This window comes from Hyaena hyaena, unplaced genomic scaffold (assembly GCF_003009895.1).
Source record: "Hyaena hyaena isolate Hyena2069 unplaced genomic scaffold, ASM300989v1 scaffold_69, whole genome shotgun sequence".
Taxonomy (NCBI): Eukaryota; Metazoa; Chordata; class Mammalia; order Carnivora; family Hyaenidae; genus Hyaena; species Hyaena hyaena.
In genome coordinates, this window is record NW_024080702.1 from 2,289,910 (window position 1) to 2,311,251 (window position 21,342).

General features: G+C 62.0%; 1 protein-coding gene across 2 annotated transcripts in view; it reads left to right on the forward strand.

Annotated features, from left to right (window-relative positions):
• TRAPPC9 (trafficking protein particle complex 9) overlaps positions 1-21,123 on the forward strand; it is a 555,131-nt gene extending 534,008 nt beyond the window's left edge. For both annotated transcript variants that reach the window (XM_039232979.1, XM_039232980.1), the window contains 2 exons: positions 19,891-20,111; positions 20,514-21,123. In XM_039232979.1, coding sequence (XP_039088910.1) covers positions 19,891-20,111; positions 20,514-20,681 — 389 coding nt within the window. In that variant the 3' untranslated portion in view covers positions 20,682-21,123. The remainder of the gene's footprint in view (positions 1-19,890; positions 20,112-20,513) is intronic.
• The last annotated feature ends 219 nt before the right edge of the window (positions 21,124-21,342 follow it).

Here is a 21,342-nt window from a genome sequence, read left to right on the forward strand (position 1 = left end):
TGCTGATACATGCACTTAACCACTGTGTTCTGAGGGACAGAGCACAGCACTCTGTCTGGAGACCTCATTGCCCCCTGAGGGCTTGCTGGGGCCTGGGGGAGGGCGCCCTGGGGAGGGGCCAGACCCTCCCAGCAGGAAGCAGGGGGGGCCTCCCAGACCTGCCCTCTGAGGCTCAGGATGACAGATGGTGGCTGATGGCACAATCCTGGGACCCTTCCCTGGGGCTGGGAACGTTCAGTGTAAGCATCCCCCATCTGGAAACAGTGGAGGCAGGTGGCTGTGGGCCCACTGGGGAAGGACAGGATTACGGGGGGTGGGCACGACTGGGGCTCTGAGATGTGCCAGGTGATCCTTGCCGCACCAGAGAGACCAGGCCTTGGGCCGGTACCCCAGCAGGGGTGGAGGCCCAGGGCTGCTGGCTGGAGGCAGGACCAGGGGTCACGGGGCTCCAGGCATCAAATGTGAGGCTTTCAAGCTCTTAGGGGTGTTTTCTCTTTCACAGAAAAAACTGTCCAAAGACTTAACTTTGTTTTAAAAGCTATTTAATTTATGATATTAATTCTAAATCTCCACTCTTCCTTAAGATCTTCAGTTGAATTTCTATGTCTTGCGATTTTGTTTATGAACCTGTTATTTTAACAGTCTCTTTGAGGGGAGCCTTTGATTCTGTTTGGCCATTTACAACCTTAAATGCAGTGGAAAATGTTTAAGGAAGTTTATTTATAACTTTAATGTATCTGATTCCATATATTTCCGGACATGGTAAAATACAGGCACCATAAACCCATGTGAACGTCTGTGCGGTTGAGTGACGTCAAGTACATGCCCCCCGCCCCCAGCTCCAGAACTTCCTCCTCTGCCCAAGCCCACACTCTGTCCCCACAAAACACTAACTCCCCATGCCCTCCCCAGCCGTGCCCCCCCACCCTGCTGCCCTGCGCGTCACAGGCCGGACGGACGTCCCCTCCTGCGGCCAGCATACTGGAAGAGCCCGTACTGGAACCAAGCCCGGGTGCATGCATTTCCCTCATTGGCCAGACGGGCGGGACGAAACGTACTCCCTCGGTTGAGAAGACAGCCCAGCACGACACGGCCACCTGCCCATAGCAGACCCTGGCGCGAGCCCCAGCTCCCACGGGCAGGTGCAGGCCCGGGTGGGGGCCGACGCCGGCGTCCGGGTGCAGGTGCCCAGCCTCTGCGAGGCTCAGGGCTTCTTGCCCGTGCAACGGGGCAGAGACTGATGTGTGTGTAATCCCCTCCCGACCGCCTCTCCTCTGTAGGAAGCCGCCTCGGGGCCCAGGCACCATCCCTGCATTGTTTAAAATGATAAATGAGGTCGCTCCGCAGGATGACATTTTTAATTACTGGAGAAGCCTCCTGGCCCCAGGCCCAGGTGGTCACCTCCGGGAGCGTGTCCCGCTGCGGGAAGCATCCTTTCCCTGGGCCGGGACGTCCCCCTCGGATAAAAAGGCACGTCTGCCAGCAAGCGTTTATTGAGTGCCTACTAGGTGCGTGGCTTGTGGGCAGTGCGGTGGGTCTGGAAGTGGAATGAGCTCTGCCCCTTGCTCAGGGTCAGCAGGCCCGGAGAAGCCGAGCCCAGGACCCCGGGGCGGCGCCCAGCTGCTCAGGACGAGCACAAGCCCACAGGCCGGGATCCTGCCCGTTAGCAGGACCGTCCACCCTCCCCTTGTCCTCGGCCACGCGGCGCTCTGAAGCTCCATCGGACACTGACTGCTCGGCGCGGCCCCCGTCCAGCCTCTGAAGGGCAGCAGCGCGGCAGGCGCCGGCCACCGTGAGAGGGTGGGATGGCCCCGCTAGTCTCCGCGCTGTTAGGGGGACCACCTGCACTCCTGTGTCCCTCACACTCACCAGCCACAGCCCGGCCAGCGGCACCAGAAGTGGACGAGGACCTGGGCCGAGGGCCCCCTGGGATGGTGCCCACAGGCCCCGCCAGGGCCGCCACGGACACCCTCCGGGACTGTCAGCACCAGCGGGCACAGGCCAGCTGTGCTACGTTGTCCCAGTAGCCGAGGCTGCCAGCTGTCCCCTTGGAGCGTGTGCTCCATGTGACCCCGGATTCGCCCAGCACAGACCGGCTGAGGAGCAGGCCCACTGGTGCTGGGCCAGAGAGGGAATCGGGCGCACACAGCCAACCGGCACAGAGCCCTCCGTCCCTTCCTGCCTCTCTCCCTCTGCTCAGCCAAACCATGGCGCCCTCCTGGCTGCCCGTCTCCCCACCCACTGGTCCACTGGCCCCTGACCGCCAGAACAGGTGGCCCTGGCGGTCCTTCCTGGGCCCCCAGGCAGTGACCGCGCCGTGTACCCTGAAGCTCTGTGGTTCACCTCCCGTAAACACCACAAGGGTGCTGTATGCACTTAGTGCTTTGGTCCATTTTGCAGATGGGGAAATGGAGGCTCAGCAAGACCTTCCACCAGGGTTTAAGTCTCCAACCCAAACTGGATGGCTGGCTTTGTAACAGAAGGAGGGAAGAGAGTTGTACCTTTGGCTTGCACCCCGGGTCGAGGTCCCTGGCCCCCACTGGGGTGGAGACTGGCACCCAGTGCCCCGTCGGAGTCAGGGAGGGGCGGGGCTGAGGTGCTGGCCCACAAGAGTTCTGGAGCAGGAGTAACCCCCACGGATGAAGGGTCTGGGCCTTGTTACCCCGCGCCAACCAGTCCCTGGATGTGGGCTGCCTGGGGAAGGGGCCGTGACCTTGGCTAGGGCAGTGCTCCTAAGTCCAGGCTGTCTACAGGTAGCACCGCCACCCTGGGGGACTAAGGCCTCTCTCTGGAGCGGTGCCTGGGGGGTGGTGTCAGCGACCCCCACAGACTGTGCTCCTGGGGCAGCGCTCCTGTCTCTGTGAGGGTGGATGTAGTCGTCTAGGGCTTATGCCGTCACTGCGTCCGTGGTGGCATTTGCTGCTGATCAGGTGGCTGAGACCAGCAGAGGAATGACTCCGGGGGCTGCAGGTGGCTGCTCCATCTTACAGAAGGAAACCGAGGCCCAGAGACCCAGGGAAGCCTTGGCTACGCTGGCTGAGTGATTGCTGCCTGCTCGGGTCCCCTGAGCCAGATGAACCAGGACAGGCCTAGAGTGTCTCTCTCTCCCTGTGGTTCTCAGCTCATAGGTCCATACTTGGCATGATGCAGTGAGTTCAGTGCAGCAAATGTTCTTTGAATGCCTACTAAGTGCCAAGAAACAGGGTTGGGAGGTACAGACAATACGATTGTGTTCCCGCTGAGAAAACAGACCAACTGACAGGGGACCCTCCTATGAGCCAGCTGTGACGCAGTGTGAGGGAAGGGGGCTGATGTGGCCTGGCCCAGCGGTGTGCTGAGGGCGGGCACTTTCCCTCAGTCCCTACGTCGGCCTTCAGTCTACATTCTAAGTAGGATTCTGGAGCCCTAAAATGAGTAGCTTTCCAAAGGGCAAACAGCTAATAAATGGCAGAGGGAAGACTCAGTGTGGCCTCTTTGACTCGGGAAGCTGAGTAAAGGTATGGTCAAGGCCCCGGGAAGGCGTGGGAAAGTCTGGAAGGAATAAGGAAGGCTTGTGTTGGAGACATTAGTGAATTTAGGCTCTAAAGGGGAGATGAGAGTTTAGCAGGCACTGGGGTTACCCCACCCTGAAGGAAGAACAGAGCAAATTAGTAAAGGGGGAAAATGCAATCAAGAAATATGATGGAAAGTGAGTGAAAGAGGGAGGGAGAATGGATGGGTGGGTGGATGGATGGTGGGAGGGGGGTGGGTGGATGATGGATGGGTGGTAGGTGGATAGTGGGTGTATGGATGGATAGGATGGGCAAGTAAGTGGATGGATAGATGGATGGTGTGAGGATGGATGATGGATGGTGGTAGATGGGTGGGTGGTAGATGGATGAAGGATGAATGAGTGGGTGAATGGATGGATGGGATGGGCGAGTGAGTGGTAGATGGATGGATGGTGGGTGGATGGGTGGATGGTAGATGGATGAGGGATGAATGAGGGAGGGAATGGATGGATGGGATGGGCGAGCGAGTGGTGGATGGATGGAGGACATGTAGCCTAGTGTTGGTTGAGTCTGTGAAGATGGAAGATGAAGTATCCAGGTCCTCTGGGCACAGGAACCCCAGTAGCTAGGCAGATTAAAAGGAGCTGTGGGCGTCACCTTAGCTGGGGGCACGACAAAGCCATGGTCGACACCTTCAGTAAGTGAAACAGAGGGGCCTGACCCTGTTGCCAGTGGTCATGCGCTGGTGTTGGGAGCAGGTGGGCAGCACGCGGAGATGGGGAAATGAGGAAGGGCGGGGGGAGGGCCCTGGCACCTGAAGCAAGGATGCCTGCGGGTGGCCTGGTTCCTGGAAGGGCCGGTTTTGTCTGAGAGCCAAGCTGTGGTCCGTTCCAGGAGCTGTAGCCTTGACCCCTGAGCATCCCTAGCCTCTGGATCCCCACAGAGAAGTGCTCTGTTTAGCTCTGGCTGCCGGTCATTTCACAGCTGAGACATGCATTGTGGTTGTGAGACTGGTGTCTGACAGAACTAGGCCGGAAGTTGCAAACACATGGCCAGGTGGGCCGACCCAGTGGGCCGCCCGCAACCTTTTGTTGGGAGGGACCCGACGCATTTGAAATGGCGTATTGCAGCCCCGCTGGCCGAGCCCAGGCGCCACCCTCGAGGCAGCCTCCTCGCCTCTTGCTTGGCCGTGGCCAGGGGAGCCGCCGAGCAGGCAGAGCCCTGGCTGAGCTGCCTGGGGGAGGGGCAGGGCTCTTGGGCCCCATGCTGGGGTCACACTAGGCTCCTCCTCTGTGACCACGGGGCAGTCCATCCTGCCCGTGTCGCCGCCGTCACCGCCACTGCAGGGAGCAGACAAAGTCTCGCAGAAGGAAGCAGCGTGCGCTCTGCAAGTCAAATATCAGCTCTGGCAGGTGACCTAACCTCTGTGCGCCTCATCTGTAAAATGGGGGCAGTAAGGCTCCTTTGTCCCAGGGCCCTCGTGAGGTTTGATGGGATCATCCACGCAGGGGACTGAGAACAGTGCCAGGCACACAGGGAGCCTTAAGAGAGTGGGAGTTACGTCCTATCCTGGGGGCGGCTGCTGGGGGACTTTGGGAGTGGGGAGGCCGACGGCAGCCATGGGAAGGGACGGTCCCCCCACTCACACACTCCTATGTTCACAAGAGATGGGTAAATCTCAGCCCCTGCCTCTGGGGCTCCTGGTGTGTGGGGACACAACAGGGACTGGCCTAGGCTGCAGTTCGGAGGACTTTCAGAGCTCCAGAGCCCCCCACGCTGTGAGCGGGACAGCACGCACCCCGCAGGACACCGGCACCCCTCGCCTCTCCATAGCCCTTTGTCGCCCCGCATCCCTGCCGGTCGGGCGGTCCCATCCCATCCTCCAGATGAGGAGACTGAGGCTTGTCAGCCCTCGCCCACACCAAGTCCAGGCAGGGCCCTTCCTCCTGAGCATCTTCCACAAACCTGCGCCTGCTCAGCTGTGCCGTCTGTGCAGTCACAAGCCCAGGGAGCCCTTTCTCCAGGGACAGCTGTGCGGAAGGCGCCGGGTGGGAAGCGGGGTTGCCCCGGAGGGATCGTCCTCACTTGCTGTGAGATCGGTGCGCTCTCGAGGCGGCACGGCGGCAGCTGGGATGAGCTGGGCTGTGGCACGCAGTGGCCAACCACACCATCGGGTCAGCGACCCTAGGACACACCCCTGTCCTGGTGGACAGCTGCCATCAGAGTGGCCCCTCAGGACACGTCCCTCGGGCCGCGGGGAGATCCCAGGGCTCCCGGATCCCACCCTCTGTGGCCCACAGGGTGCACTTAGAGAAGACGCCCATTGGTGGCGACAGGCATAGGGCCTGTCCTGAGAGCAGAGGCCCCCACGCCGGCTGCTGAGGCTGTGCTCTGACTCTGTCGGCCCGGACGCCCCTCAGCCTGTGCCCCCCAGGGTTGTGCGTGCAGGGGCGCTGCCTGGCCCCAAGCCTGTCCCCTGCAAACCTGAGAGGATCCGCCAGCACAGAGGGGCAGCGGCCCGAGGACATGTGCTCTCTGTGCCGGGGCTGCCGGGGTGGAGGGGCCACGGAGGACCAGCAGACGGGGGCTGGCCGGGGCCCCGGGGAGACCCGCCTCTGAGGTGTGGTAAATGCACACGCGTATGCAGGGTGCGTGCCTTAATCGGGGAGAGTTGAGGTCTCGTGCATATCCTAGGCTCTGGGGCCTCTGGAATGTTCCAGCCTAGTCAGAGAAGCCCAGGCTGGGGGCATTGCTCCTGGGGCCTCGGTCATGAGGATCACCTCCAGAGGGTCCTCAGGTCCGGCTCGCATCCCATGCCACCGGCACAGCTGGGGTAGGTGACCCTCAGGCATCTCTGCCCTGACGTCCCCCTGTACAGTCCTGGCCCCTCCCCCTGGGTGGGCTGTGGTGTGAGGGGCTCCTCGCCCTGTCCTGGGCTTGTGCGGGCCTCAGTCTCCCCTGATGCTGTAAGCTCCCTGGGCCCACTGCCTCCTACACATTCCTGCCGGCCCTGGCCCCGTGGAAGGCAGAAGGCCCCTGGCCATGTCCTTGTGAGCCAGAGGCAGTGATGGACTCCCTGGGGCACCCTTTCTCACAGCCGGGGGCAGCCCTGACCCTGTTCCCAGTCGAGCACAGGGCAGCCGGCACGCCAGCAACCTGTTTGCCCAGCTGCTCCCATGGTTTGGTCACTCAAGCTGCTCGGAAGGTTCCTTTGTGGCCCACGTCATTACTGATGGACCTTGCGCTCCGGGACACTGTGGCTCTCTGGGAAGCGTGGGCTGTTGCCCCTTACAGAGTCTGGGCCATGTGTGGCAGTGGGCAGGGCCCCTGGCAGTGTCTGCTGTACCATGGGAACCGATAGCCCACACCAGCTCCATAGAAAGAAGGGTCTGGATGTGCACTGAGAGGGGCTGAGCCCGGGCATGAGACCCATAAAGGAATAACAGCCTGTTTGAAATCATCCAGCCCGGTTCTCTCATGTAGCAGATAGGGAAGCGGAGGCTCAGAGGGGTTAAGTGATTTACCTAAGGCCACACAGCAAGCAGTAGACTGGCTGAGTTCATTCTTCACTTAGTTCAGTGAATGAACCCTGAGCCCCTACCCTTAAGCAGCTAGTCTCTATCGGGAGGCAGTCTGTCAGCAGAAAACTCTTGATCGTGTCGGGGCAGTTCGTGGTATGACAGAGAGCTGGTGTGGGCCTGGGTGTGTGCAGGAAGTCTTTCTGGAGGAGGTGCTGCTTGAGCTGGGTTTTGAAGAGGCTGGTAGGAGTCAGCAAGGAGAGACTCTGAGGGGCATTGCATATGGCTGTGGGAGGTTGACATAGGGTGGGGGTGGTCACAGGGTCCTGGGGCAGAGCGGCCCCAGGGAGGGAGAGGCAGACCGTCTTCGCCTCGGTCTGGACTACTCTGCAGGAACGACTCTGCTAGTTGTCATTCCTACGTCCATCGTTGCTTTATGTCTTCTCTCCAGAAACCCTCTGTCTCCTGCTGGGCAGCCGAGGAGTCCAGAGTCCTGGCTTCGGGGCCTGGCCGGTGGCAGGTCTGCAAACCCGCCCCACATTCACAGGCCCTGCTGGGCACTGGGGAAGGGGGGGCACCCGGGCCTCGGGGGCCTGTCGGTGGAGGCAGCCCCCCAGGCCAGTGCGGAGTGCCAAGCACGGCTGCCACGGCAGTGGGAGGGACGCTTCCCGGTAAGGCCAGGCGCCAGGCAGAGCCACAGACCGCCTGTGTGTGAGCCCTTCCCGCCCCGCCTTCACCCGCCTCATGCTCACTCGCCCAGGAGAGGAGGCCTTGCGGTGGCCCCGAATCGCCCTGCCACTAGAGGGCCCCGCGTGCGACCTGGCCCTGCAGGTGAGGGGTCCGAGGCTGGGGGGGTGTGGTGCAGCGAGAGCTGAGCTGGACGCAGGAGCACCAAGCCGTGCCGGGGCTCCCTGGGTGGCGGGGGCCTGCTCCTGTGAAAATACGAAAAATGAGAGATTGAAAAGGTACAGACACTGCTCGGGGACCGAGGAGTCATTTTACATTCTCTGCCATTCTCAGAAAGACGTCCTTGCATAATGCTGCCAGCCAGCAGGCACATCTTCCATGCTTTCTCGCCTTTGATCTCCGGCTGTCTCAGGCGTGTGTCCAGATCAAGGCGGTTGAAGGAGGCGGGCTCACTGGAGGCTCCTCTCCCTCGGCCAGGGTGTCCCCTGTCCCCTGGGAAGGAGCGGGGACCTGGCTGTGGGCCCCCCAGCGAGGCCTCGGAGCCACGCTCTGAGTTCTGGGAGCTTGGATGTAGGAGCGCTGGAGGCCTGGGTATCACAGCTCGGTTCTGTAACAGCCGCAGCTTTCAGGGACCTCACACCAACCTTACTGCGTTTGGGTTCATGCTGTTCTGGGGGGGCCTTTCTGGAGCTCAGTGGGGACCCCACTTCTGCCCCTTCTGCGGCCCCTTCCTCCACTTCTGGTCGTCACAGTGGAGATGGGGATTGCGGGACGGATGTGCCTGTGGACCAGGTTTGGGGCCATCATTTCCCCAGCTGTCCCCTGACCCAGACTCAGTCCCGTGTTCACGCCACCGTGTGCCCAGGAGGAAAAGGCATGACTTGGTGAATACCCAGCCAGCCTCTGCCACCAGAACCACCTCAAGCTCAAGTGTTCCTTAAGGGAAGAGCAGGGAGGGCTTCCTGGTGGAGAGGGCGTGTGAACAGGGCTTTGAGATGCAGAGCTGGGGGGTTGCGTGCCAGTGAGAGGAAGCAGGAGCCCAGCACCGCCGGCAGGGTGGGCACAGAGGACCGCAGGCACCCCTGTCAGCGTGGAGCCCTCAGACGAGGGGCGTGCCCGGCTTTGGTACAGTCTCTGCCACTGAGGTAGCCGTGTCAGCGAGCGCTGAGCCGTTGCCGGGGGCCCCTTTTCCCATCCCCCCCAAGCCTGTTGGGCAGGCTCCGCCCTCTCCCGGGTGCATCTCCTCGACTCCACGTGCCCGGTGGGTGCAGGCATGATGCCCACACTCAGATGAGCAAGCGGTTCCTGAAGGGGCCTCACCCCCACCTCTTCCCTGGGCATCTGAGCTCCGCCATCTACCTGGAGTCTGGGGGGTGTCCGTGGCCAGGACCCCAGACCGCCGTGCGGCGTTGCGGATGCATGGTTCTTCCCGTGTTCAAGGCGGTGGCCTGCCACAGCCCACAGGCAGCCATGGGCCAGCCACGGCCTCCCTCCCCACCAAAGTTCACCCCACCCCTACCCCGGGCTCCGTCCCCTGAGCCCCCTGCAGCACTGGATGCCCTGTGCCAGGCACGGTAACCACCGGCCGGGCTCTGGAGGCCGGAGAGCCTCTCCGTGAGAGAACTCCAAGCTGCATGGGCCTCCTCTGCGAGTCCAACCCGCCTTAATTTTAATTTAATTCCCTTTAATCTTTAATGAAAAGTTGTAAAAGTAAATTATTTACCCAAGAGAGCCAAACAGCTCCTCAGAAGCTCTTCTCCACTTGAGGGTAATTACACGTGTGGGCCTCGAACAGTCCCCCTCCCGATGCCGAGGAGGAGGCATTCTGCTTTATGAACTAATTAGCGTCCTCAATAACTGGTAGAAACGCATGCCATTCGGTGGATTGAGCGCAAAGCTGCGGCTTCATACGGTGACACCCTGGCAATCGCCGAGGGGACCAGACAGAGCCTGTGTTCCCGCCCTGTGACCTGCAGGAGCCCAGGGAGCCACACTTCCCGAAAACAGCACCGTGGTCCCGAGCAGGCGGGCCGGCCCTCCTCCTGCCCGTCACCCTCCGACTCCGGCCACCTCCCTGTCGGGGCAGCACACCCGATGGAAGGACTTGACTCCCCCGGGGCCAGAGGCTCACAGAGTGCGGGGAGAGCAAGGGGGCCATGTGGTCTGTCACTCCCTCCCCAGGCTGTGCACTGCCTTTCTGGTTCACAGGACCCTTGTCCCAAACACCATCACCCCCCATCCTAGGCGTGTCTGTGCTTTTAACTTCTTTTCCGAACTCTGTCTCAATATTCAAGAAAATAGCAAAATTAAATCGAAAATATCTTGACTACAGGGAACCGTATTTGGTTGGCATAATTGGTCAAGCTCTGTAGGAGAGGGTGTGTGTGTGTAGACTATAGCGCAGCTCACTCAAGGCCAACATGGTGGTGGTCTACACTGGTACACCGTTGGCTCTGGGCTTCCTAACTGCCAAAGAGAAAAGGTCAGTTACTTGGCTCTCGTTGGTAAAGAGGGAAGACATGGCAGCTGGCTACTCGTTGGCATTAGAGAAAATTCTCTGCTGTTTACTGGGTACTTGGAAACTGCAGAGTTCCCTGCGAGAGCTGCTTGCACCCCTTCTGCAGGACAGCCTCCCAGCTGCTGCCAGGGAGGAGAGTGCGACCTGGGACCCTTCTTAGCTCTCCTCACCTCCCAGGGGCCACTTGAACTTCTTTAACTTCATTTAAAGAGTGACAAACCGGGGCGCCTGGGTGGCTTAGTCGGTTAAGCGTCCGACTTTCGCTTAGGTCATGATCTCGCGGTTTGTGGGTTCGAGCCCCGCGTCGGGCTCTGTGCTGACTGCCAGCTCAGAGCCTGGAGCATGTTAAAGTCTGTGACTCCCTCTCTCTCTGACCCTCCCCTGCTCATGCTGTCTCTCTCTCTCTCTCTCTCCTAGAAATAAAAAAAAACAAAACAAAAAAAAAAACAAAAAAATAAAATAAAGAGTGACAAACCTTCTTTTTTTTTTTATGTTTATTTATTTTTGAGAGACAGAGAGCAGCAGAAAATGAGCAGGGGAGGGGCAGAGAGAGAGAGGGAGACACAGAATCCGAAGCAGGCTCCAGGCTCCGAGCTGTCAGCACAGAGCCTGATGCGGGTCTCAAACCCACGAACTGTGAGATCATGACCTGAAGCTGAAGTCAGAGGCTTAACTGACTGAGCCACCCAGGCGCCACCAGAGCTTCTTGATTAACACCTGAGCCAAGCCTCACCTGAGTCAAACTTGACTGTAAAATTTAGGCCCACCCCAAATTTATGTGTGGACAAGAAAAACGTGTGTGTTCTGTGAAGTTTAAGTTTTGTGTGTGCTTTAACTGAAGCAGGCTTCTAGAGCTTCCAAAACCTGACTCACTTCAGCTGTTCGCTGGGTCTTCACCTAATTAATTTCTATTGCTCTGTTCTTACGTCCTTGTATTTTTTATCTCAAATTAGACATTTGTGCCTCAAGTCTACTCGGCCATCCCATCTCTTACAGTCAGCAAAGGCAGGGAGGGTCGCGTTGTGGGGTGAGGGTGAGGAGGGTGCCCTTGCTAGGAGTTTGAGCTCACCTGGCCGTGGGAGCCTTGTCCTAAAGGAGAAATGAGCGGGTTGTCAGATAAGCCAGTTGAGCAAGAAATCCACCCTCCGTGCCCCTTAAGGTGATGTGCACATGACCGTGGAGCAGGCTGCTATTTCAGGAGGTCCCGCCCCCAGCTTCCTCTCCTGCCCTCCCTGCTCCTCTGTGCTGCCCACCTGGAGCGAGATGGTGGACGCGGGCACGTCACAATTGTATGCTCGGCACCACCCCAGACCCAGAAAGGCAGACACTCAGGACACAGCATGGCCAGAAAGTTCTCTTTTAAAAAGTCTCCTTTGGTTAGAAGCCCCTGGGCTGCTCACAGCTGGTTAGCAGATGTCTCATGATTGCCAGGAGCACGCACCTGCCCTGACCCCTCACCCAGCCTCTCTGCACAGAGCAGACTGGACAGACGGCCATGGGCCTCACAGCCCAGCCTGACCGGCTGCTATCTCTTACCTGCGCGTCCTCTGGATCAGTCTCCTCACAGAGGGCCCCCCCAGTTCTGCGACCCCCACTTCTCGCCTGCAGCTCGGTCCCTGCCTGTCCCAGAGTCTGGCCCTGGGCTCCAGGAGGAGTGGGGGCTAAGGGCTTGGAATTCCAGAAGGTTTTCACAGCTGTGCAGGGTGAGTAAAGACTCCACAGAAGGGCCCTTTGGAACAGCCATGTGCCCTGGGTGGAGCCCCAGGGGCCGCTGCAGCCTGACCCGGCCTGGACAAACCACAGAAATACAAGGCAGAACCATCGTGAGATGCTGCTTCGTCCACACCAGGGTGGCTACAACCAGAAGGGCCACAGCAGCAGGGATTGGGAGGATGTGGAGAAACCGGAAGCCGTACGCTGTGGGTGGGAAGGCGGAGTGGTTTCGCTGTTGCGGAAAGCAGCCTGGCAGCTTCAGAGGCTTAAATATCGTCCCCATGTGCCTGGAGATTCCGTTCTGAGGTGCGTGTCCTGAGGTGAGGAAGACCCACGTCCACGCAGACCGTGCCCACAGGAGCCCACGGAACCACTGCTCCTGACACTCGTCAGTGGACACAACCCAAAAGTCGGTGACAGACGGAGGGGGCAACACGGTGTGGTACGTCCGCACGGGAACTGTCCTGCCCTAGGAAGGATGCCCCTTGACGACATTGTGCTGAGTGAGCCCAGCCGGACACACAAACCACACGCGCGATTCTCCTCCCATGAAAGTCCCGAAGAGGGGAATCTGTGGGGCCAAGACGTCGGTCAGGGGTCATTTAGGGCTGGGGGTACGGGGAGGAGGGGTGAGGCTAAGGGAATGGAGGTTGTTTTTGGAGCGATGAGAACATCCTCAAGTTGTCCGCGGTGATGGCTGCACAGCTCTGGAAATGTACTAAAAACCCTTGAATTGTCCCCCGTAAATGGATGAGCCGTAGGTATGTGAACTATATCTCCATACAGCTCTGGAGCGCAGGGGTGCAGCGGGAGCTTGGCCTGGACCACACGCAGAGGGGCCAGCTGCTGAGACTGTCCGCACCCGTGACAGTGGCGGCCGGGAGCTGAATGAGACAACACCGTGGAGCCTTCGAGCAGCAGCAAGGAGACCGCGAGTGCTCCAGGAACCCAGGAGGAGCACGGGGGAGCCAGCGCCAGGGCGTACCGCGCAGGTTCAGCCCCTTCCACTGCGCTTTGCACCTTCTCTGGACTTCCTCGAATCATGGAAACCTCCGGAGTGAAACGCACGCGGTACAGAGGCAGATCCCAAGGACTGGGCCTCCGCATCGCCAGGCACCACGAACGGCCTGCTCCTTCCTGGCACCGCTTGCGAACTTTGCAAACTGGAGCAGAGCTCAGCAGAAGTGGCGTGTGACAGACACCCAGGCAGGGACCTAAACCAGCCCAGTGTCGGCCTCCCGGGGGCCTCCGTGGCCAAGCAGAGCTCCACCCCTCCTGGGGAGAGACGGGAAACTGAGGCTGGAGGGCAGAGCCCCTGTCCCAGAAGCGGGACCCCAGCCCCTCATGCCGATTCCAAGACCTGGATGATGGCCTCTCCACCCGGGCAGCCTCCCCTGGGGACACGGGCAGCCCATGCGGACCTCACTGGCCCACAGCACGCTCCAGGGGCCAGGGCACTGGGCCCAGGCCCTGGCAGCTCCGTCACCTTCCTGCACCTCAGTGTCCCTCAGCAATAGCCGCACCCGTCGTGTGTCCTCTAGCAGGGACGGGAGCTTGCCAGTTGGGGGCGTGGCCCTAAGTAAGACACCAGCAGGTGGGGGCAACGCTAGATTCCTCCCCCCCCGGGATGCACACCTCTCCCCCATCTCCTGGCTCGCTCCACGCCTCAACCCCCACCCAACAGTGGCTGCCCTTGGCCAAGGAGCAGGCTGGCACCAGCGGCTGCTCTCTCCCTGTGCCTCTCCAGAGTGGGCCCCCCAGGGCCCTTCCCTCATCTCTGCTTCTATTTATAGCCTGCGCTTCTGCTGGAGCCCGGGGACGTGCTGTAGCATAAACGTGGCAGCGGTTTGGGGAGGGATTCTGGGCCAGACAGAATTAAGTCCGTGACTCTGGCTGGTATTAAAAGTGAAGGAGAAGCAGGGCCGGGGGCGGAGGGAGAAGATGGACCGTGGCCCGATTTAATGCTTTGAGGGAAGAGACTAATCCGCTCCCAGGAGATTTCTTACAATGTGAGATTCTCCTGCATGAAGCTGTCCTCCGCGGGAGCTTGGGATACGAGTCAGGGACCCGGAGTCCGGAAGTGGCAGGTTGATCTGAACGTCCTCCCCCAGGGCACTTCAGGGACAGGGCCCCCGTCTCCCTGAGTCACAAGTTACAGACAAGTGACCGGGCGCCTGAAGGGGGCAGGGCACGGCCAGCCTGAAGCGCACCCTGCGCCCCTGCACCCAGCCACTCGGTCCCCCGCAGATAGCAGAGCCTGTGCCTGCCTGGCCTGGCGCTGGGCACACGGCAAGTGCCAGTTCTGGAGCATCCGGGGAAGAAGGAGCACAGTTAATATTAAACAAATGGGTAAACAAGAGATAAGCTGTCGAGGGGGATGGCGGGGCAGGGGGGGGGGTGGAAAAGGGAAAAGGGTGGGAAGACTCTACTGTGTGGTCAGAAGTGGCCCGAGGAGGGGCCACGGGGGCAGGAATGGCAGTGTGTGCGGTGCCTGCTAGGGGGGCGGGGAGGAGGTCAGGTGGGTAGAGAGGGAAGCGGGGGGAGCCTGGCTGGGGCCACGCAGGGCCCTGGAAGCCACGGTCAGTAGCATGGTCTGACTGACCCTCCCTTTCGTCCTGACTATAAAGAGAAGCCACAGGCCAGCCAAGGGTCAACCGAGGCGGTAACACAATCGACCGGCATTTTTACACCATCCCTCCGTTGTGTGCAGAAGGGCACACCAGGAAGTGTGGACACAGGGAGGCCTGCTGGGAAGCTGGCCTGGGCAAGGGTGGAGAAGGGAATGGTGGCCGCCGACCCCCGGTTGTGCCAGCGGGCTTGGTGTGGGCACCCAGGTGGAGTGGCTTCCGTGTGACCCCCGGGCGCCAGGCTGGGGCCCTGTGATGACATCAGACCCCCCAGGCACTCCAGGGCAGTCTCCCCGTCTCAGGATCCCTAACTTCACAGCTGCAAAGCGCCTTTGTCATGCAAGGGAACACGCTCCCCAGGTTCCAGGGATTAGGATGCAGACATCTCTAGAGGGGAGTTAGTCCATCTCCACACCATCCCCTGTGGCGGCAAAGCAGACTTGGGGTTCCAGAAGGTGGGACCTTCTGTCTGTCCTGCTGTCCGCTGCCAGGTGGAGGGGCCCCGCCCCGTGCACGGCTGCTGGGCACCTGTCACTGGCACGGGGGAGCAGCTCACGGGAGGAAGGACAGGTGGGCACCTTGTGGGCTGGCCCATCCCGGGGCTCTGCTTCCCCAAGGGTCCTGGCCATGCAGCCTCCCAGGCTATGGGCCTGTCCCTTCTCTGTCACTTGCTCCCAGCCCCTCGCTGCCAATGCCCCCTCCCCAACAGCACACAGTCCTCCTGTGGGTGAAGAAGGGTACTGGGGGGTCTGCAGCGGGGCGATAGCCCCACTGCCTGACCTGTACCCCCGGCATGGGTGACAGTCCCGGTGGTAAGGGCACCAGTCGGAGCAGCCCCGAGGCCACCGTGCACCCCCAGCTCCATTCACACAGACCCGATTCTCACAGAAGCGCCCGAAATGGGTTCTGCTATCCCGCATGAAGGAGCAAAAACTGAGGCTCAGAGAGGGGCAGTGATGGCAGGAACAGAAGTGGACGCAGGGGGTGTCACCACCAGCGTTGGGGAGGAAGTGGAGGTGGCCCTGGAGGTCAAGGGGAGAGATCAGGCCCCACTCATGCCCGACACCAGATGAGCCACCCCACACGCCATAGGACGGCACCATGGTGGTCATGGGGGACACTCAGGGGACGCACCGCCTGCATGGGGCACATCACACACACTGGTGTCACTGCCCACCTGTGGGGACCAGCTGACCAGCCCGCTGTGCTCACAAAGCAGGAGCTCACCCACCACTGCTCCTGGGGCCCCAGTGTTGCCGTGAACGGGTGGACGCGGTGAGGGCAGGGGGCTGGCCCCGGGGCGGGGCGGCGGTGGGGCGGGGGGAGCCTTCACAGGGGCCTTCGCAGGCAGGACTCAAACCAGGAAGCCGGAGCTGAGCCCAGCATGTGCCACAGGCCTGCGGTGTCCGGGTCACCCCCCAGCACGTTAGGAATGATTCCAGAACAGCTCACCTTTGAGAAGTATTTCGTTCTTCACCCCCAGCTCCTTCCTGGTGAGTCCCGTGAGCCGCTGGCGGACAGCTCGGGCGTCTCCTCTGGTCCCAGCTGCTCATGCTCGCCGTGCCCAGCAGGGCCTCGTCCCAGGGCAGGACGCAGCTGGCCCGCTGCAGAGCCAGCGCCGGGGGGGCGGGGGCGCCGTGCCCGTGGGCTTACAGGCCCCACCCGAGTGCGGCCGGCGTCCCCCGTGTCCTCATTGGTGGGTTCATCTCCAGCGGGTTTCTGAAACAGCCCCCCCCACCCCCCCACCCCCAGGTCCCAGGAGAGACCGGCCTCGGCACCCTTCTCCACTCAGGAAGCTGTTCTTCTCTCGGGGAACCGCGGCCTCCGCTCTGCGCCACTGTGCCCTCCCGGTGACCCGGGAAGTTTTCGTGCCCCTGGACCCGGACCCGAGATGCCGCACTGCAGACAGGAAGGAAAGAGCTGCTTTCCGAGCACAGAAATTCTCTAATTTGATGCTGGCAGTCATTATGGGTGCCAGGTCCAGGGGGCAGGCCCAGCACCCCCCGTTTGGCTGGCACCACGGTTTCCTGGATGCAGGGCTCCCCACTCAGGCCGGGATGGCGAGGACAGTGTCACCACCGCAGGTGTCAGGACACACCCAGAGGGCCACCCCGTTTCCCAGGGGCCGAGCAGTCGCACCTACGAGTAGGAGCCAGAGAGCTGGGGGCCCAGCGGGGACGAGGGGAGCCCTCCCCTCAGACCAGGGCAGGGAGGGCCTGGCTGGGCTGTCCCCTCCTTCTGGCCTTCAGCCCTACCCGAGGCCTCTGAGGCCACGATCCTTATTCCAGCTTTGCAGAGGTGAAGGGGACTCGGGCTGGCAGAGGCCCCTCCCAGGACGGAGGGTCGAGGTAAGGCCTCCTGCTTCGCCAGGGGCCCGTCCCCCAGCCCTGCTGCCCTGGCCTGGCCGCAAGTCCCTGCTCCTTCTGGAGAGTGCTGAGGGAAGGTCACCACCAGTGGCTGTGTGCAGAGCCCTGCTGCGGGCAGGGGGGCGGCAAACAGAGCTGGGGGCAGGGAAGGGTTAACAGGAACACGCACAGGCGGGCTGGGGGCCGCTCCGCAGGTGAGCTGGAAGCCAGTCCCCAGCTGCCCGGCACGCCAGCGACCCACGCGGCTCTGCGAGGGAGAGAAGAGCAGAGATGTAATGAGCCAGCCACCCTTCACTGATTTGCACATAATCGTATCTTTCCCTTAATGGAACCAGCAACCGAGGCGCCGACAGCTGCTCTCTCCATTTTCCCCATTTCATTCAAGAGGTTCAGGCAGTGCCCGGCCGCGTTCAGTGTCAAGCAGACGCTAGCGGGGCAGGCCGTGCCCGCCAGCCCGTGCCCGCTCTCGGCGACGGCCTGCGCTCCGGGCCGCGTGGGAGGCCCGCCTCGCACAGCCGGCGGTGTGGCTCGGCGTGGCCTGGCCCGTGGCTGCCCCTCTGGACTGGGGACTTTCTGAAGGCTGGCACTTGTGCGTTTCTCTGCTCCTGTCACCTTCGCCGCAGGCGCTAACAGGGCCGTCAGACATTGGAGGGAACGAATGTTATCCAGTGACCCGGGGGCGGGGGCAGGGAGTGGTTCCCCTCCTGGAGACACGGGGACGGGCAAGCGGTGGGCCCGGAGCCTTCCTGGAGCTCAGTCTCCCCTGGCGCCCCACACCCACACTCTGAGGCCCAGAAGGGAAGTCCATCCCCGACTCTGTCCGCGAACATGAGGTGGGAATCCGGGCAGAGCTGGGTATAGAATGTGCGTCAGGGACATTCACCCACCCAAACAGAGGGCGCGGCCTGAGCCGGGCTGGGGAGTGGATTCGTCTGTCGCTCCAGTGCCTTTGCGAGCACGCTCACAAAGCGTGTGGAACACGCTTCCGTTCTCGTGGTGCCAGGGAGCAGGCCAGGCCACGGTGCTGAGGGCACGTGGAGGTCGTCGCCCCGACGCCGAGTGTGGCAGGGGGAGGGCTGGGATTACGGGGGTGCGCTAGAAGATGAGTTTTGTTTCTGTGCACTTTCCAGATTTTCTGTCATGTGTTGTAAAGGCTTGTGGTTTTCGTGAAACGAGATACGTCGGGGGAGACAGATGTCAGAGGTCTTTCCTGGAAGAACAGCTGTGGGGGGAAGCGTGGGGGGTTCTGGACCCGCAATTCCCTCCCCCCACCCAGCTGCCCATGGAGCACACCCCCTCCGTGTGCTCACCCCCACACTCACACTCCTGTCACACGCACACTCCGCCTCACACACATGCAGGCTCCCCTCATGCATGCTGTCACACACACTCACACGCTTACACTCAACATGCTCACACACATGCAGTCACACACTCATGCACACATAGGTTCACTCACACACGCATGCTCAGTCTCTCCCACACATGCTCACCCACTCACACTCACGCTCTTACACGTGCATCTCTCCCTGCACACTCGTGCACTCACACTGTCTCACTCACACACACACACACACACACACACTCAACATGCCAAGCCCTGACTTGGCCACACAAGGTCGGCTGGATGGACACACAGGTTCCCTGAGGATCGCACCCGCCCTGGAGGGAGGTTTCCCTCACCACCACCCCCGCCCCCCGGGCAGGCCACCCCCTACCTCCCTCCGAGCCTCCAGGCTCCCGACTGAGGGGCTGGCCTCATGTGGGCGCCTGGGCCCCCGGCTGCTGGGCAGGAGGGTCATCGCCACACCCACCTGGCGTCCCCAGCCGGCCTCCACCGTGGGCTTGGTGATGACGGGGTCACCTCATGAGGCGCATGAGGAATCATGACACAGCCGGCGGGGGAGGGCGGGAGCACTTCTGGGGCTCCAGGCCATCTTCCCACATGAGGACGTACACACCTGAGTGTCGCTGTCGCGTCACTGCTCCATGGGCCCGTGGATGTGACGGAGGTCAGCGGGGCAGGCTGGCAGCAGCACTGGTACCGGTGACACAAGGTCCCTACAGCCTTAGGACCCCCCCCACCCGACCTCCGCGACCTCCTGGCTGGCCGTGTCGGCGCAGAGTGTGGGCCTCACGCAGCAGGGATCTGGAGGCCGGAAGGGCGAACTCACGGTGTCACGGGGCTGAGCTTGGGAGACTTGAGGGGAGGCTCCTTCCTGCCTCTTCCAGCTTCTGGTGCCATGGCCTCATCTCTGCCTCATCTTCACGGGGGCTCTCCTTGGAGTCCGCTTTCTCATGCTCAGATCCCAGCCTGTGCCCCCGACCCCCACCTCCAGGCAGGTCCCCCAGACACCCCTCCCACCACCCCGCTGGGGTGTCCTGGGGGCTTCCGGGGTGGGTTCTAGCATGGCACTCTCCAGCCTACTGCCCCCCACCCCCACCTCCCCCGCACCTCTGCCCCCCAATCCCTGCTCTGCTCCTTGGGTTCCAGAGCTTTCCCCAGCTAGTACCCAGTCACCCCTGGGGCCTGCCTGTGAGTAAACAGTGCGCGGGGCAGAGGCCCAGCCGGTGCCTTGCGGCCATTCATCCTACACACACCGTGCCCGCCCCTGCCACAGTCTTGCCCTCCGGTTCTGGGTCTCCCTCACCTGCAGAGGCCCCCATGGGCTGTGACCGCAGCTCAGCCCTTTCAGGCAGGAGCATCTGGGAGACCCCCAAATGACCCTGGGCCCCTCCAGCGTGGCACACACCCTCTGGGTTACAGCTCTGGTGCCCACACCTGTCTCCTCCGGCCTGCACGTGAGGAGGGCAGAGACTGGGCCACACGTCTGTGTCCTAGCACTCAGCCTGCACAGAGGGCTGGCTGCGTTCGGGGGGGCGGGGGGAGGGGATGGATGGATGGATGGATGGCAGGCAAGGCCACCTGGGTGGTGCCCTTGACAGCCTCGCATCCTGTGACCCTTGCAGATGTGCTGGTGGACGGACAGCCGTGCGACTGCGAGGCTGCAGCCTGCCGGGTGGGCGACCCTGTGCGTCTGGAAGTGCGGCTCACCAACCGGAGCCCACGCAGCGTGGGGCCCTTCGCCCTCACGGTGGCCCCCTTCCAGGACCACCAGAATGGCGTGCACAACTATGACCTGCACGACGCCGTCTCCTTCGTGGGCTCCAGCACCTTCTACCTCGATGCGGTGCGTGGCAGTCTGTGAGCCCCGTCGCAGCCCCCCGTGGCCACTGTCCTCTCACTCAGTGTCCCCTGCCTAGTGGCGACCCGTGACCCAGAAGAACTGGTGAGGTCCACGAAGCACAGCCCTCACGCCCCACTGAAATGACACCTCGCCCCAACCACTCCCCACCCTGCCTGCAGCCCAGGATGGCCCAGGGAGGGAAGTACTGTGCTCCTTCCAAAGCCAGATGCTAAGGCTCAGAGAGGCACAGCCACTTGCTTGGGGGAGCCCAGCAGGGAAGCCCTGGGTGGGGGGGGCCCTTCCCTCCCCCCATTGACCCCACGTGCACGTGCCCATAGGTCTGAGGGTCTCTTGGTGGCATGGGGGGTACTGCTCTGGGCTGACATTGCCCCCTCTTCCCCACAGGTGCAGCCCTCAGGCCAGGCGGCCTGCCTCGGAGCCCTGCTCTTCCTCTACACGGGCGACTTCTTCCTGCACATCCGCTTCCACCAGGATAGCGCGAGCAAGGAGCTGCCGCCGTCCTGGGTCTGCCTGCCCAGCGTGCATGTGCGTGCCCTGGAGGCGCAGGCCTGAGCCCTCCCGCCCCCTCAGGGCCCCTGCTCCTGTGGGCGCAGCCGGCCCACCTGGCGCCCGCCTTCCCTCCACCGCCCCCGCCTTGCCCCCACCCTTCCTCCTTTCTCCTGTGCCCCAGACACGGCAGCCTCACCCCTTCCCGGACTGCCCAACCCTCTGCTGGAGCCTGGCACTAACCAAACCCCCGAGGACAGCACCCACCCAGCCCAGGACCTGGGGTCCCTGCACCTGCATCTGTGACTTGGGGGTTGCCCCCCCAGCCAGGAGAAAGATGGCGCGTGAGGGAGGGACTCCCCGAAGGCTGGCTTCTCTCTGGAGGGCCCCGAGGCAGCCCCCCGCCCCCAGCAGGCAGACATGCAGGCCCAGGGCCGCTCCCAGACGGGACTGCGTGTGTCTGTGTGTCGGTGACACGTTCTCCAATAAAAGACCTGCCTCGCTTCTCTGCTGGTCTGTGCGTCTGCTTGTCCGGTGTGGTGGGCGGGCTGCCCACCCAGCCGCCAGCCCCCCACTCAGGTAGGGACACGGAACACAGATCCCCCGTGTCACACACGACTGGTGGCCAGCGCGGTTGGGTGTGTGTCTGTCTGCCCTGCACCCCCAGCCCCGCCCTGTGCATGCGCCCCTTGGGCCCCTGGCCCCACTCAGAACACTGACGTGAGCC